General features: G+C 41.9%; 1 protein-coding gene across 2 annotated transcripts in view; it reads right to left on the reverse strand.

Annotated features, from left to right (window-relative positions):
* Positions 1–236: 236 nt before the first annotated feature.
* The window catches only part of rab35b (RAB35, member RAS oncogene family b), a 45,390-nt gene continuing 27,798 nt past the window's right edge, over positions 237–17,828 (reverse strand). Inside the window, exons 4-6 of one of the 2 annotated variants that reach the window (XM_041202969.1) lie at positions 8,024–8,148; positions 2,617–2,741; positions 237–2,511 (exon numbers count right to left, since the gene is read on the reverse strand). In XM_041202969.1, coding sequence (XP_041058903.1) covers positions 2,383–2,511; positions 2,617–2,741; positions 8,024–8,148 — 379 coding nt within the window. In that variant the 3' untranslated portion in view covers positions 237–2,382. The remainder of the gene's footprint in view (positions 2,512–2,616; positions 2,742–8,023; positions 8,149–17,828) is intronic. The other variant, XM_041202970.1, reaches the window with a different exon arrangement.

Consider the following 17,828-nt stretch of genomic DNA (forward strand, 5'->3'; position numbering starts at 1 on the left):
CATCACCTACTTCCAAGGTGAACAACCACAAAAAGGTACAACGCAAGTTTGACACCCAAAGACATTTTGCATACACCCATAACTTAGCATAATGACAAACAGAAAACAAAAAGCATCGCGCATGGATGGAAGCTACATATATAGGAATTGTGCATCAAGAGAGGTGAACATGCTTTTCATGCAGGTGGTACATAAGGGACACATGACAAACAGATGACATTGCAACCTGTACCACATTTTGCAATAATTTGTGTTTTAATACACAATTGTCATTACGAACAGTTGCATAACCAATTGCCACAAGATTTCAGATATTTTAAGATACACCTTTGAACAGAAGGGATTCCACAATATTACACCTTGCAAAGTAGGCCTTCTCTTTTGATGTAACGTCCACCTTGTACACAAATAAAGAATACATTTTCTTTAAAATTGTCAGCAAATGGTAACCCTTAAAATAATAGTTATTTAAGTTACTTTCATTCAACGTCCCATTAAAAAATACTGGCATTTATTATTCCCAACCAAGTACTTGCCTGGTTAGGTACATCACAATTCTGACCCCAGGTAGAACTCCCAATGCAGTGACCAATGGGGCTTTACTCTCCCACCAGGTGACTCATCCATCCCCCAACAAAGGCTGACCCCATGGCATTAGACCCATGATTTAGTGACAATCAGCACTCAATTTTGGGCAGTTTTGTGCTGCAGATTCAACCCACCCAGATTGCACTTAGAGCTCTTACAACCAATGACAGTCCACCCTCCCAGCAGCATTGGCTATATTTCTACACAGATCAGGTGATGATTCACTGGTGTATACCTTTGGGGGAGGTGGGGTAAGGGTGAGGATCAGTTGGTTTGCGTGTTCTTTAAGGTGTAGGATGTTAATGCTGGGGAAAAGGGCACTTCCATTTCAGGCACCCCATGTCAACATCAAGCAGGTTAGGTATACTAAGGTTAGACACAAAGTCAAGCTTTGCATATATCTCCCTCTAGCACTCCTAAGTCAGGTAACAGCAAGGGGCAAACACAAAGCAAAGCTCCCTCGACTCTGCTCCAACCTCAGCTCATCTTCTGTACTTCAACATGACATTTTGCCCATTTCTCAGCTATCTTGTGGCTTATCAGGCTGTAGCTGCCAAAATGATAAAGTGGGGCTTTCCCAATAGAAACTGGATTGAGACTGCCTAAACTTATCCCATGCAAGGCCTCTTATACCTGGCAGTGCAGACTTTGATTTCACCCACATGGCCTTGATATAGACTCAAGTCACAGCAGTGAAAAGACCATTTACAAGCTAGACTTATTTTTAGCTCCTCCCATTTTAATGTGCAATAGCCCCCACCCAGTAAAAGGTGCACTTCTGCACAATATATTTGTGCTGCAGGACACAGGTTTTGTGCTGTTTGCAGTTTGATATTATCATAAATCAATCAATCACCTGCCTCCAGGATGAAGGTCTGAGGCATTAACACACATGATCAACAGGCTTATGAAAAACACTGTTCATTCACCTTACCTTATTACATACTTTATTTTGTTAAGGTTGTTTATTCCCTATATTTCCCCCCGCCCTTTCATTATAGTACAAGGCTAATTACCATTCTACAGAAGATAAACTCGTTAACCAAAATTTCTGGACCCACTTTTGGTATAAATAGTGGAGTAGTTAATTGATGATAAAAATTCCAAATCAAAAAGGGGCTCTGGAACTCCATTCATAAAAATGCCTAGTCCAATAGTGAGTCCCTGCCCCTTCACTTCTTCTTGATAGTTAGCTTCCCTCCCCCTCCAACATTGCCCCCAAACACAAAACTATAAATCGGGTAATGTCAAGGGGAATCTAATACAGCAGGAACAGTGCAAAAACGGAGGGAACAAGTGGCCTTGTGTCAACATTAGTCAGCAGCTTGATTCGAAGAAGTTTGCTTTCTTATCAAAAAAAATGTTCATCATTTCTTGGCATCTGAAAGTATTAGGCGAAGCGTTGATGAAAAGGGGGGTAGCGTTAGAAGCTGAAAGGCGTACATTACGTACAGGGTTTTTAAAACCCTCAGGCGAGACAAGTCACTCGTTGATCTTCTCTGTACATCTGTACAAATTGAACTGGAATGAGACGATCTGATCCAATCTTGGCACTGAGCTAGTACGACGCAGTCGCTTTCAATCAGGGGGAAAAAAAAGTAATTCGGAAGCCGAAATCTGGGAGCAACACCACTGGGCCGGCAAGATCCCACATCTGCTCTCATACATTATCCTTCCTGGGGTTGGTGGTGGGGGGGGTGGGGTGTGGGAAAAAATGTCCATTTTTGACTTCATGATACACAAGTCCAAGTGAAAGGGACTGTTCATTGCAAAGAAGTCTATTTTTTTTCCTCGTTAGCAACACTTTCTCTTCTTTTTACTATTTTTGGACAGTTTGATGACATCATTCTGCTGCTGTTGCTGCTGTTTGGCTAAGTTCTCTTTCTTGGCCCGCAGGACTAGCTCTGTGATGCAATTGAACATCTGAAAAGAAACACAATGTGAGCTCAATGTACAGGAGTTGAAGTGACAAAATGGTGGCAAAGAGTGGTCGACTTATTTGCCCCACCCCATCACAGAGAAGCCTACCTCTTCAACGTTGAGGTTCTCCTTTGCACTGGTTTCAAAAAGCTGAATGCCCATTTGTTCTGCAAATTTCTGTGCGTCATTGGTCTCCACTACTTTACGCGCTGGGTCATCATTCTTGTTGCCAACTGAAAAGGAAGCAAAATCTTGAACACTCCTGACAAAGGGTGAAACACAAGCTGAGGCTACGCTGGGAACGAGATAACGAAAAGGGATAATGAAAAGGAGAACAAGAAACCGCACACAAACAGGGACAAGGAATGGACAAAGCAGGGTGTGGCAGGATCGCTCCCAGGTGTGGGCAGGAGCATAAGGTACGCACACCTCACTGCTGCTAAAGATGCACTACAGAGACTTCTTGGGGCAGCCCAAGCCTGTCCCAGAATCATGGGTTTACTCTCAGTTAACAGTCCCATTAATAAATTCTAGATCAGTATCCCGAGAACTTTCTTCATCCCCATGTAGAGGCTGTCCAGATGTCAATTCGCAGGTTTCTGAAGAAATTGCTTGCTGACACTCTGACAGGGTAGCAGCTTTTACAATGATGAGGAATTCATAAAATGGCACTTCATGCCAAATAATTTATTACAAATGTCCAAATGAACAGTAAAGAATCCCATCCTCCAATAACACTGCATAAGGAAATTTATCCTAATCCCCCCCTCCTTAATCTGAGGGTTTTAAATTGTTGAGCTGTCATTAGGGAACCTCCAGGGGACTGAGAAATAAAGGATATCATTCACATTACTCTGATTTACTCAATCATTTTACTTGAACTGCCTTCAGATGCTTCCGAAGATCAAATGGCAGGACAAAATACCAGACACCAAGATGCTCACCTGAGCTGGCCTGTCAAGCATCCACACCATTTTGAGACAGTCACAATGGAGGTGGACTGGTCACGTAGCCAGAATGCTTGACACTTGCTTACCAAAGCAAATCTTCTATGAAGAGCTTAGAGTCTGGGGTGCACACTCATGGTGGTCAAAGGAAACATAAGGACCCTCTGAAGGCTTCACTTGGGAGTTCTGATATAGACTTCGAGTCCTGGGAGAAGCTCACCCAGGACTGCTGCACCTGGTGCAACTAAATAAGAAATGGTGCAGCCTCCTTGGAAAGTAAGCACATATCAGAGGCAGAAAGAAAACGCAAGGAGAGGAAATCCCAAACCAGCAACTCCTCCAAAACTCAATTGACTGCAGTGTCCTGTCCTATTTGTAGCAGAATCCTCTGGGTGCAGATTGGCCTTACCAGTTACCTACATACCCAGTGGGTGAAGATGGTCATCTTCACCTCAAAGGACAAACAAGACAAAAGATAGATTTTGGGGTTCTAGGGGGTATGACAGAGGTACTTCGCATCCAAACTATTACCCCCCATCCCCCCACCTTGCCCTTTACTCCTCTTAAGGAGGGGACAGGTCTCCACAGTTGTGTATGCCAGAAAAAGTTATTCCCAAAAATAAATATAGCGGGATAAATTCTGTAAACAGTAAAACCACAATTTAAAAGACAGGATAGACAATGCTTGGAGCAAGTTTGTGTTAGTGTTTTCAGACAACATGCTGAGGCATTGTCCAGGGAATAACTACTGCAGGAACAGTGCTGCTATCAGTGTCCCTCTGAGCACTCACTCTGATGGCAAACGATTAGTGATCGGGTTTCTGTTTAGACACTGGCTTTGGCTGTTACGTTAGCTGATATTGTTAATGATTTTCTATCAAGTATTTCCCTTCTGCCTTCAAATCTGTCATCATCACCTCTCCTCACAAAAAACCTCCCCCATCCTTGCAAACTACCACCACATCTCTGACCTCCCTTTCCTCTCTCAATTCCCTGAATATGTTGCTGCCCCTCATTTCTGTACCGATCCTTCCAGAAACTCCATGTTTGACTCCCTCCAGATTTTTGCCTCTCCAGTGCCAAAATGGCACTCAAAATCATAAATGACATTCTACGTAACTGTGCTCATGGTCAACTATCCCCTCCTTGCCCTTCTCAGCCTGTCTGCAACCTTTGACACGGATGACCACATCATTCTCCTCCAAGATCTCTCTATTGTCCTCCAGCTGGGTGGGACGACACTCAACCATTCTTAACTATCCAGTGATAGCCAGATAATCACCTGAAATGGCTTCATTTCCTCCTCTCACACCATTAGTTTTGGTGTCCCCCAAAGGATTTATCTTTGGATTCTTCCAATTTCTATCTACATGTTGCCCCTCAGCAACATCATATGAAAATACAGTATTAATTTCCACGCATATGCTGGCAAAACCTAAATCTAACTCCTTACCACCTCCCTCAATCTCTCCATTATCTGACTTGTCACTTGACCACCATCCAGTATTGGACGAGCAAAAATTTCCTCCACCTAATTAATGGAAAGAGCAGAGGTAGTATGTTCCAATCCCGAACCACTGACTCAATCCCTTTCTCTGACAAGTTTCTGTAACTGGAGTATTTGCAACCTTGGTACCATATTTGACCAGAGATGGGTTTTCAGTCATGTATCTATGCCATCACGAACGCTGCCTATTTCCACCTCCACAACTCCGTCCCTGCCTCAGCTCATCCCTGCTAAAACCCTCATCCACACCTTTGTTGCCTCTATACTCGACTATTCCAAATGCAGTCCTGGCTGGCCGGCGTCCCACCTATCACCCTCCCTACACTTAAGGTCATTCAAAACTTGCACCAATTCCCTTCACTTGTCACCTGGTGCTCGCTGACTTTACACTGGCTTCCAGTTGAACAACAATAATTTTTAAAATTCTTATTCTTGATTTCAAATCCCTCTGTGGTCTCACACCTCCCCTTCTCTACTCTCATCCAGTCTACAATCCTCCAAGATATCTACATTCCTCCAATTCAGGCCTCTTGCACTCCAATTATAATCCCGCTATCATTGGTAGCTGTGCCTTCAGCTGTCAAGGCCCCAGGTTCTAGAATTCCCTCTCCAAACCTTCCCACCTTTCTTTACCCTTTAAGACACTCAGAAAAACCTAACCCTTGGACCTAGATTTTTAAAAAAAAAATCTGCCCCAACATCTTGGGTGATTCAAGTGTCAAATCTGGTTTGATAATACCCCTGTGAAATGCCTTGGGATATTTAAGGTGCTATATAGATGTAAGTTGCAGTTGTTGTTTGACTATTAGTACAGGATAACAGAGGGTATCAACATTGCCATGCGAAGAATGCGCAAACCTCATTCTTTCCAGTTACTCATCCCACTTGAAAAATCACAAAAGATTTGCTTAGTGCTCTTGATTCATTTTTATTTTTTTCTCCCATCTGCAGGTTTAATTTTAATTCTGTCCTTGCATTCTGTACTGTAAAACAGGCAAAAGATCACCAAGTGTTCAAAGTGCAATGGGATGCTGTCAAACAGGAGATAAGTGGAGTTACAGTGACAAGAGATTCCCATGAATGAAAAGGAAGGGCACTTAGTTATCACTGGATAGCTAACAACATAGAGATTAAATATAGAGAAAAAGCCAGTGATAAATGTCATCCTTCTTACACACTGGAGAGCCAAGCTGAATACAAGTAAAGGGGAAAACTGAAAATGAAATGAGGGGTAAAGAAAGTATGAAAACAGATTAGTGAGTTGGATAAAAAAAATGTCTTTTATAAATATATAAGTAGTAAAAGGGTAGGCAAATGAAGTGTGGGATTTATTAGGGATGAGAAAGGACATCATCTAATGAAAACAAAGGGCATAGCTGATGTACTTATGGCTTAATCACGGTGTTCATGAGGTTGAAGAATATGGAGAGATTAATTAAGGAGAAACTGTTTCCAATGACAGAAGAGTCAGTAACCGAGGTAGACAGATTTGAAGGAACTGTTAAAAGAACTACAGGTGTTTTGATTTGGAGTCCACTGCCTGCAAGGGTGGTGGAAGCAAATTCAATAATCACTTCCAAAAGGGAGTTGGATAAATACCTGAAGAAAAATTTGTAGGGCTGTGGGGAAACAGGGGAATGGGATTAACTGAACAGCTTTTTCAAACAGCTAGTACGAACATGATGGGCTTCCTTGATTCTACTCTTTATGATATACAAAGCTCCTTTATGGAGATTTTACCTCTCGGGGCAAAATTTAAAAAAAAGGCGAGCTTAAGGAAATGAAGATCTCTTAAATTGTTACAAAATTAGAAGTCAAAAACAGGAGGGAAGCTCTAAGAAAGTGAATAAGAAACTGATCAGTAAAGTAGGTAAGCACACTGACCCTTTACCTCTCAGATCTGGTTTGACTTTAGGCAGACAAGGTGAAAACTTCTGCGTTTTGTGCCCAACTCCTCAGTGAACTGATTTTGAGCACTCCAAATGCAATTCCTCCAGCTATGGAGGAGACAAATGCATAAAACAGAACAAATGGCAATCTCACCAAAAGCCTACAACTATTGCTTGAAAAAAGATGACAACTGCAGCACGGATGACTCAAGAATAGCATGTTGCTGAAGCATGATACTTTGGCGGGGGGGGGGGGGGGTGTGTGTGTGTGTGTGTGTGTGTGTGTGTGTGTGTGTGTGTGTGTGTGGCTGTTGCACCTGACACAATATCCGTTTTTTGTACTGATGGATCGTGACATCGGAAGCCAAATATGGTCCAATCTCTTACACTAACTTTGATAAGCTGAAAAATTCACACAAAAAGTTACAGGATAAACTTGCACCCAGAGCACGATAGATACTTAGATACTAGAACAGTGAAATAATTCTGTGCTAAACCCAAGAAGAGCCAATTGAAGGCTCTCTGACTCAGGTAATCCAACACTTACAGGTCTGTCCTGTTTACTATGTAGCACTCATGTGCTTGCATGGCTGAAGGATTTGATTTAAAACAAATAGCACTTTAGCTCGATATTGCATAAGTCCAAAATCAGAACACTGAGGTCTGTCAGGATATGGAGATTTAAATGTATGCATATCATCGGGAACAAGGCTTTAAATTTTTACAAGTGGCTCCCCTGAGGGTTCAGAATACAGACACACCCACCAAATGGCCATGACAACAAAAGCTTGAGGACCCTCCATCCTAAACAACAAACTCTTAAGGAACAATAAAAATGCAGCATCATTTCCTTGGGAATGTTCCCACTAATTTCACCTTGCTGTCGGTGACCCTTTGCAGCATTGCATGGTCCTTTTAAGACTGTAACTTGTCCGTGCATGCATGGACTACTTACCCTGGCCTATTTGTTCCCTGCATGGTAAATTCTACATAGACACCTTGCCATGCTCCCATACAGCTTCGAGGAACTTTGTTCAGGAGTGAAGACAACAGATAAATGAGTGGTATACCTTCACAGCGGGTGTGGGTGAAGCAAAATAAGACAGGGGCAGGTGAATCATGAGGCAACTTCCAGATGTTACCCTGGGGCACAGTGGCAATTTTAGACATACCTAGTATCCGACACACATCATCACAGTTCTGGTTTATTTCATGTAACCATCGCTTGACATTTACAAAGGATTCTGCGCTGGTGACATCATATACTACTATAACTCCATGCGTGCCTCTGTAATACCTGCCAAACAAGAAGAGGTAGAAATTATGAGACATTCTGGTATAGTTAATAACCTGACTTTTAGTGGAGCAGCTTTGAGGGGCCATGAGGCCTATGCCTGCCCTTATTCCTTATGTTCATTCATAGCCAATCTGAATGGCCAGCGACAAGAAAAAGTAATTTAGGGAATCCAATCTCATCTCTCCTGAACTTCAATCCTTTAAAAACTAACTTCCAATTGAACACATAAACCAGACTGACACGCCAGTGCAGTAGTGAGGGAGCACTACAATGCTGGAAGTGCTGTTTTTCAGATGAGGCATTAAGGCCCCCGTCTGTCCTCACAGACTGATATAAAAGATCCCATGACACTATTTGAAGAACAGCAGAGAGTTCTCCTGATGTCCTGGCCAATATCTCATGCCCACAGCTCATTATACAGTCAATGCTGTTTGCGGCACCTCGTGGTTTCCAAATTGAATATCTTATTTATCTACAACAGTGACATTTTAAAATGACATTGGGTTGTAAAGCACTTTTGAGGCCTCAAAGTTGCGAAAGGCACTTTTTAAATGCAAATCCTTTCTTTACTTTGAATGTTCCAAACTATCAATATTTTTAATCCAGTTTCAAACTCCTTTTACCTGTTTTTGCACTTTTTCTGTTACTGAAAATTATACTGACAGATTTCTTGCTGGAGTCTGTGACAAAGTGAAATAATCTACCATATATTAACTATTGATGTGCTCATCTCTGGACAATAGCTAATCCTTCACAGATAACTGACAAGAGTCAAATAGCTATGAGAATTTCCTACAGTAACTGTGAACAATGGCAATGCACAAGCTTCCCAAATTCCAGCAAGACAAAGGGGAGGAAGGCTCTGCCAACAGGCAGCAAGCTCACCCTTGACAGAGGGTTAAGTTACAAAATGTTATTTGCTTGTATATTTCTTGAACATCAATATTTTTGATGCAAAATCTACAGGCACATTTTTTTGATATAGGAAGTCAGCATACCTGTTTTTCCCCGTTTCGGCACATCCACAAAATCTGCACAGCAATAACACAATCTCCTAGCAGACAGGAGGCATCTCTGTAATGGAGTTTCTGAAAGCCTCAATATGTATCACGTACACCAACCAATCACCGTCACTGGAGCACTCAAAAATGTACTCAAGTTGATGGTTATTCATGTGGGCGACAATCAGGGCTCAGGTTTAGATCATACGAGCTGAATTGGAAGGGAGAGTGTCCTTGAACTGTTTAGTGCAATCCCAGCAGCAGGAGCTACTCAGATGGCATTCGGTTATAAGCACCATGGTGTGTGTGGCGCTGACTCATGCAGACCAGATGGTCCCAGGTTTGACTTCTGATCTCTGCTGAGTTAGCTCATCTACACTGAGACAGCAGTGGAGAATTTGCAAATCCGTGTCAGTCACTGCCCAAAGCTCAGGGCATGAGGGAATAAGAGTGGGGTGCTGGTCTTGGTTCCCAGCTGATTTCTTGAAAAATAAAGAGGGTATTCAAACAAATGCCAGAAAAAGAAATAGATTGATGTTAATATGTTGCTGGAACAAGCACCAAGAAATTATAGCTAACTGCTCAGTAAGTATTTACTGGTCTCTAAACTTTGAGACGAACTGTCCGCTACAGAACCCACAACCAAACTGAGGAAGGGAATGCCACTCTGCCACGGTTTGACTAAGAAATGATGAGTCATAAGGGCAGCTGACTCCCTTACTGCATCTGTGGAAGGGGACGAGGGTCTCATGCTGTTTTGTTTAACTTAGGAGAAGGAATTGGCTATTCAGCCCCTCAAGCCTTTTCCACCATTCAAATTAAATCTTGCTCATCTGTCGTAATTCCATTTATCTGCCTTTGCTGCCTACCCCTTGATAACTTCACCCAACATAAATCTACTGATATCTTAAATTTCAATTAACCCCCAACATCTACAGCCCTTTGAGTGAGCGAATTTCAGGTTTCCACAACACATTTTCCATACAAAGTGCTTCCCTGATTTCATTCTCGATTAGCCTGGCTCCAATTTTAAGATTGTGCCCCTTATTCTGGGTTCTCTCACCAGAAGAGATATGGGTTCAATAGCCTCTCTCAGTATCCAGCCTCTTGCATTTTAAACAGTTTTAGCTAAACTGTGCCAGAGCTGGTTGAGAAGCTGAAAGCAGGTATCAAGCCAATAGTTCAACCTGCATTGAATATTAATTATCCACAGAGTAATGCTTTTGAATTCAGCTATAATAGATGTCACTTTTAAGATAGCTATGGTGCAAGACTTTGGATATTATCAAACATAGGAGAGTTAAGTCATGATCTTTGTCAGCAGTGACTCAGTGAGTTGCACTTTCAGATCAGAATCAGAGGGCTGTGCGCTCAAGTCCCACTCCAGAGGCCTGAAAGCATAGTCTAGGCTGATACTACAGTCTGTACCGAGGGAGGTGCCATATTTCCGATGAGAACATCAGACAGAGTCAGTCTGCCCTCTCAGATGGATGTAAAGGATCCTGTATTTCAAAAGGAACGTGGCCAATATTTATCCCCCAACTGACATGACTAAAACTGATTGTCCTATATTATCACATTGGGGAACTTGTTGTTTATGGGAACTTGCTGTGTACAGACAGACTGTGGCATTTCTTACATTACAACAGTGACTACGCTTCAAGAGTGCTCATTGGCTGTAAAGCACTTTGGGTCATCCTGAGGTTGTGAAAAGTGCCATATAAATGCAAGTTCTTTCTTTCTAAGAAGTGCAGGCCCTTCTTTTGCCTATAAATGTGAATCAAACAGAGGCACAAGTAATTAGAAGCCCACCCTGAGGAAACAGAGCAGGAAGGATACTCCAAAAACTTTTCCACAGTGATTAAGAGATTTAACATAAAATGAAAAACATCTTTTAGAATGTAACTGATGTTCCAAATTTAACGTCAACCTTCTTAAATCTAGCTTCCAACTGAGCACATCTCAGCCTCACCAAGGAAGAAACAGCTCACTGAGGAAACCACAAAGTCTGAGCATATATTCTATACACCACAGATCTATGTCTGAAAATCTCTGGCACTCTTTGTGAACATGAAATCTGTCCTTGCACCTGACCACATTCATCGCTGAATTGCGTCCAGAAGACACAACAGATCATTACAGATAACTCTCAATGCTGTAGAGGCCTCCTGTATAAATTAATCTCTGGGCACATAGCAAGCTTCCCCTCCGTAAGTCAGTTTCTGAAGGCAGCAGGTGCCTCAGTTGTATATTAGTTTCTGGACATGGCAGGGTGTTTCCATTTCAAAGTTTGCCTCACCATTAAGATGTGCTGAATATCATGAAACACTGTTTGCTATAGATAAATATGTGGCAAATTTGATTCTTAAGGCCAATACAACAACTTGATGAAATTCAATGCAGTGGACACCAAAGTCCTCCTACAGGTTTATGGTTTGACCGCATCTGGAGTGCCGTGCCCCTTTTTGGTTTCTCCACATGACTAGAGCTACAAGAATGATTCCTAGTTTAAAGAACCATAGCTAGGATTATTGCAATGCAGCCATCTGTGGCTGTTGGCCATTAGCAACAATGCAAGTTCAATTGGAGTCTGTGGCCTGGATCTGCATGGAGAAAGCACTGGTTGGAGAAAGCTAATTAAATATGATGAAAGTTATCCATAGTTGAAGAGTTCCTTAGGGAAACAATCCTCTCAGCCACAAAAGGAAATTTTCCAAGCCTTGTTTGCAATAGGAAGCTGCGCTGTAGCTGCTGAACATGGTGTGGGTAACAATAGAGTATCAGAGCATGAACAGGGATTGAGATACAGATAAGCCATGACCTGACCTGACTGAATGGTAGAATAGGCTCAAGGGTTTGAATGGCCTATGCCTGATCCTATGAACAATGGCTGAGGATAAAAAGCAGATTTGACCTAGTTAGGTACAGAGTGTGAGGGGACATAGGGGAAGAGCAGAGTCCATGGAAAGGAAACAGAAAAAAGCCAATCTCCAATGCCAGCTGGTGTTTAACTTTCAGTCAAGGGAGGGGAGGGAGGCTTTGGGAGATCTGGGAGCACATCACAAACTCACTGTCTTGGCAGTACAATATAAAGATGATCAGGGAAAGTAAAGACAAGGGATAAATGAACTAGAATTGTGAGGCATTTAAGTTACAAGATGAAGGCTCGTTTACAATACCAACAACACTCAATAGCTTACTGTTCATATTGAAACGTGCTGATATGGGTTTTCACTCCAGTACCATGGAGTTGTCATGGACACCAATCACTCCTATCTACACTAGCAACCAGTAGAGATTTTCCCTTATTGACAACCTGCACCTGATGTACACCAAGGCTGAATGAGTAAGAAAAAGACTTAAGTGGTGAAGGAGGTACACAAAAGTAACGTAAGCCATCTTTGTACGTGGCTACTGATTCACAATGAGCTGGTGACTACGGGAAAATAAAATCTGTCAAACTCAATAACAGCTTAGCACAAAATACAAAATCAACTTTATGCAGAGAGCAAAAGAATAAAAAGTGGGCACCAGTAAGAGTGGTCCTATGCACTGGAGGTCACTTTGATTGCACCTGCAATCTCTGGAATGTAAGGTTTTAACTGCTGTAAATCTGTCTTAATTTGAGATAAGCACCACAGGTTAACACTGACCTTTCTTTGTCATTCCCCATCACTGCTCCCACCACCCCCTTCCCCTCTGTTCGGTGTGGAGCACAAACACTAATATAGACTTGTTGGGCTGAATGGCCTGCTTCTGTGCTTTACATGTTATATCTCTGTAACAACGCTGAAGGCTTGGGTTCTCTTCTCAACAGATCCTGCTATTGTTCACCAGCTGACCTCACAGGCCACTGCACAAATTCCATTGTGCTCAGTGGAATAACAACCTTCTGACCCCATCCCTCAGGAACGAGGGGTTTCGATTTTACAAGCTGGCAGCTCTTAACTGCTGGCAGAGGAAGGGCCACGATACTGGGAGCACAGCCCATCTGATTTCAAACCCACTCGCGTGTTGTAAAACTTAACATCTTCACCATATTTTGATTTTTACGTTTAGCTGAAATAAAGGCGAGCCTTCATGGCAATGCATCAACAGAGGAAATGATTGCTCAAAAGTTGTGCAGTGGAATCAGCAAGGGGATGTGGAGGGTGGAAGTTTGATTAAAGAAAAGCAAAAGGCTTGATACTGTATAAAGCAGTCATCAATGGCACTGCAATTTAAAACAATCCTAGGGTTACTGCTCAAGTCATTAACTTGGAGAGTTAAGCCACTTAATGAGTGTTGCCTATTACCTGAAACTTAAAGGAAACAAACCCTACAATTCTGATGAAGTCTGGGATCCCTGATAACTTTTGATCAGAGTCCCTATCCAAGGGACAGAAAACGGAGGGCTATTCCTGTTTGCCCGTTAATAACTCAACCGATGGCACACCAGCATATATAAACAAGGGCTGGTGGCAAATTGGCATTTGCACAAAAAAAGCAGTAATCAACGCACTGATTTATTCATGCAGAACAGGGAGCAGGACATTTAGTAATCCCAGGTCTCTGCTCGAATGCTGCTTGCCTGATGCACCAGGCATTAATATGAAAATGCCTTAAATAACACTTGTGCAAACAAATGCAGACCATCAAAGGCTGCATGTACCGGTTATGAGTCAAATTGGGAATAAATTGCCTCCACGGTGTGTGCCATCTTCTCTCAAACTATGCTTAGTGCTAGAAGATCCAAGGATTGAATTCGTCCATCAACAACTCCATCAATTTTTAAACTTAGTGACTGTGGGTTTTGCTAGAACCAGTAAGGACCTGCGCTAATTCAATGAGAGTCACCACTGACAGCTCTCCTGAGCCTGTTAGCTCATTAACTGACATCTTCAACATGTCGCAAATAGACTACCATTGAATGTTGGTAATGAGCAAAGCTCCACCCAGAAGTCCAGTCCCTGCCTGATTCAAGTTAGCTATTGCAGCTGAGCCAGGTGGTGTTCTGTGGTCAAACAGCTGACACCAGCAGACTAAGTTCACACATTTAAATGGCCATGTAGCAAGATCCTCTGATCTAATGATGGAATTTACATATCAAGAAAGTTGGCATACTGAAGGGAGGAGATGCCTTCACAAATCTGTTGCTACACTCCACTCGAGGCAACAGAACAGGGACAGAGATTTAAGGTTTTAGCCAAGAGATACAGGGAGGATTGAAGGAAAGAACTTTAAAAAAAAACACAGCGAGTGGTAGTGACCTGGAACTCGCTGCCTAAAAAAGGTGGTGGAAGTGGAGACGATCAATTATTTCAAAAGAGAATTGGGTAGGCAGTGGAGGGAAAGAAACTTGTAGGGCTATGGGGATAGTGTTAGGAAATGGGTATAATTGGATTGCTTTACAGAGAGCCAGCACAGGCTTGATGGGCCAAATGGCCTCTTTGCTGTAATGACTGACTCTACAACAATTTCCTTCAAAAGGTGTAAAATAATTGTTGCCTACCCAGGCTTGGTTTAATTAATCATTACCTGCTTCACTTAAAAAGTAACATCTAATGTAGAAGACATTGGCATCTCCGATTCCCCTCTCGATAACTATTTTGATGTTTTATATTATATCTCTCCAGCCCAAAGTGATTGGCTGAGGGTGATTCGGGGTTGAGAGATATTACTATGTAGGATTTTGCTTTTTCAAAGAAAAACCTATTCAGCAGAAGATTAAATCCAACAGCAGGGAAAAAAAAAATCAACAATGCTGAAGCATCTTCCAGTTTGAGAAACTCCCATGTGAAATTTCATGCGATGTGCTGTTCCTAATTTCAAGTACATTAAAGATACTACATGATATAGTTTGGGCAAATTAAATATTTACAAGCTTGATGATAAAGAGTTTCCTACACAAACAAAAAAGACATGATTGCCACCTTAATAGGATCTGTTCAAGATCAAGTTGGAGATGAGCCAAAACGTGGTCCAATTAAATGCTGGCAGGGGCAAAATCACACGTTCAACTTGCACCAGAAACTCTGCACCCTAACCACCAATTTCAATTTCCCGACCCTACACATCATCATTGCCTGTTCCAAGCTTTGAATCCATTCAACCCATCGCCAAAAACAACAAAGTGCCTCAACCAAAACTTTCATCCATGCTTTTGTTTAATTTCTCCAATCCTCTTCATGCTGCCCTCCAAGCCTATATGCTATACATACAAACTCTGCCTTATCCAAAACTCCACTGTCCACATCATATTAGTGTGCAAAACCTCATTCATCTACCACCCCTGTTCTTGTTGGCTCAGATTGTGATGCCAAGTGCTGGGACTATTAATTTAATTTCCAATTTATATCAATGGCTTAGAAATCAAGCCAGGTTTGCTGATATCGCTAGTTGGGGCAGTGGATTGGAGAAGGCAGCTATGAAATTACACAAAGACTTGGACTAAAAACAATCACATTTGTTGCAGACACTGTAATGTACTGCATGTAGGAAGGAACAGTGGGTGAAATATATCACATAAGTGGTGCTAACATAGCTAATGAAACGAGGGACCTAGAAGTTAGTAGACTTTATGGTTAATATGCCCAGCTATTGCAGAGCAGGAAGCAAAAGCAGAACAGTAAAAAAAGTGAAGTCTGCACCATGAGTACTGGGTCCAGCCCTGATCATTGAGATACAAGGGAGACAATCAAACAGTGGAGGAAATGAGCCAAAGGTGAAAGTTAGGAGAAATAAGGGCCAAGACTTTGGCTTATCAGCCTGTAAAGAAGGCTTCTGTAATGGCACTAAAGTCTTCATAAATGATAACGTTACTTCTGAGCACCCAGAATATCAGTTTTCCCAGATCATCCAGAGGTAAAAGATTAGTTAAGAGGGTGGCAAAGATAAATCCAGGATATTAGAAATTGAGGGAAACACTGGTTCTAATTAGTAAACGGAAAATTAGAACTGGTTATGATGTTCTTCACACAGACAGTTATCAACACACGAAAAGGGCCAACAGATAGAGGAGTGCAGGTAAAAAAAAAAATCAGATGTCGCAAGGGGCAACATGGGGTCTTTCAGGAAGAATGAACCAAGATGCTCAAAATGGCTTTCCTTATCCATGATTATCTGTGATCACTACGTTAGAGCTGTTTTGCTGACTGCACTAAGTATTACAAGCAGACAAGATAATAAGGCTATGCTCAGTCTGATAATAAGGAATGGCTTCCTGGGAAGACTTCTGGAAACTTTTGACATTCTGCATTTTAAAAAATGAAATAATTGAAAATGAAAAGTGACAACGTCCACTGTAATGAGACAAAATTCCTACTTTCAGTTCAGCTCAAACAGCTGCAAAACAGCCTAACTCAGATCCTAATGCACGTACACTTTACCATACTCAGCCAGATTGTGACTGATAACTACTCAAACCTAAAACAAGACAGTTTCATGCTACTGAAAAAAATCTTCATTTACCATTCTAAATAACTCTCTACCTCCCCTCCCAGCTTGAAGACAAATGTAAAAGATTAAGGATCAGTCCAGAGGCTGGCTGTAGTCAGCAGAATGCACCCCAGTGGAGACAGAACTTCCTGTAACTGCACAAGTGTGGTTTTCATCAGCGGATGTCTACAATAGGGAGTGCCTTTGGACCCATTGTGGAAAATGAGAATGAAGTGCCTGTGAATCTGATAACAGCAAATTCTGAAACTCTAAAACCACCACATGAAGGGTTTAATTACTAGAAGTAAATGCAGAAAAAAAGTAACGGGCTATTCTTAATTCTAATTACTCAACCTATGAAATTACTACACCTTACCCAGCAATGGAGGCTTGGCCTAAATAGCCAAGTGGTTATGGTACTGGGCTTGCAACCCCAAGATCAAGAGTTCAAATCTCACAATGGCAAATTATGAAAACAATATAACTTCATCTGAAACAGATGGAAACCTGTTTGTACTCGCAAAAGTTACCCAGCAATGGAGGCTTGGCCTAAATAGCCAAGTGGTTATGGTACTGGGCTTGCAACCCCAAGATCAAGAGTTCAAATCTCACAATGGGAAACAATGTAACTTCATCTGAAACAGATGGAAATGTGTTTGTACTCAAAAGAGTTACCCAGCAATGGAGCATGTGAGTGGAGAAAAGAAGGAAAACTGCCTAGAAACACCAGATGCCCTGCATGAACACCAAGAAAGGGCCATGTCATTGTGAGAGGGCCATGGTTAATCTTGCAGAGGACAGCTACCTTCATTGCACATTGATACAAATCCGCCCTCTTTTCCACGATCACATGCATGCAATGGGTTCTTAACCAATTTCATACAGGTTTCCCACTTTTATATGCTGCCTGTGATAGGGTAGGTAATGATTGGCAGTGTCCTTTATCTACAAGGGATATTTTGATTCAGGTGCTTTCTAATAATTAATGCTCAACCTGTTAGCAAGCTGTGAAAATGCCCGTCTCCTTGTTCAATTTCATACTTTGGTACTATTAATTTAAAACTACTCAAATACATTTAGATGCATCGGTAGTTATCTTTCAAAATTCTATAGATTCTGGAAAGGTTCCTGCACACGTTGAAGTAGCAAATGTAGCCCCACCACTTGAGAAGGGAGGGAGAGAGAAAACAGAGAACTATACACCTGTTAGCCTCATGTCAGTGGTAGGTAAAATGTGAGAATCTATTATAAAGGATGCGATAG

This window comes from Carcharodon carcharias, chromosome 13, assembly GCF_017639515.1.
Source record: "Carcharodon carcharias isolate sCarCar2 chromosome 13, sCarCar2.pri, whole genome shotgun sequence".
NCBI classification, from domain to species: Eukaryota; Metazoa; Chordata; class Chondrichthyes; order Lamniformes; family Lamnidae; genus Carcharodon; species Carcharodon carcharias.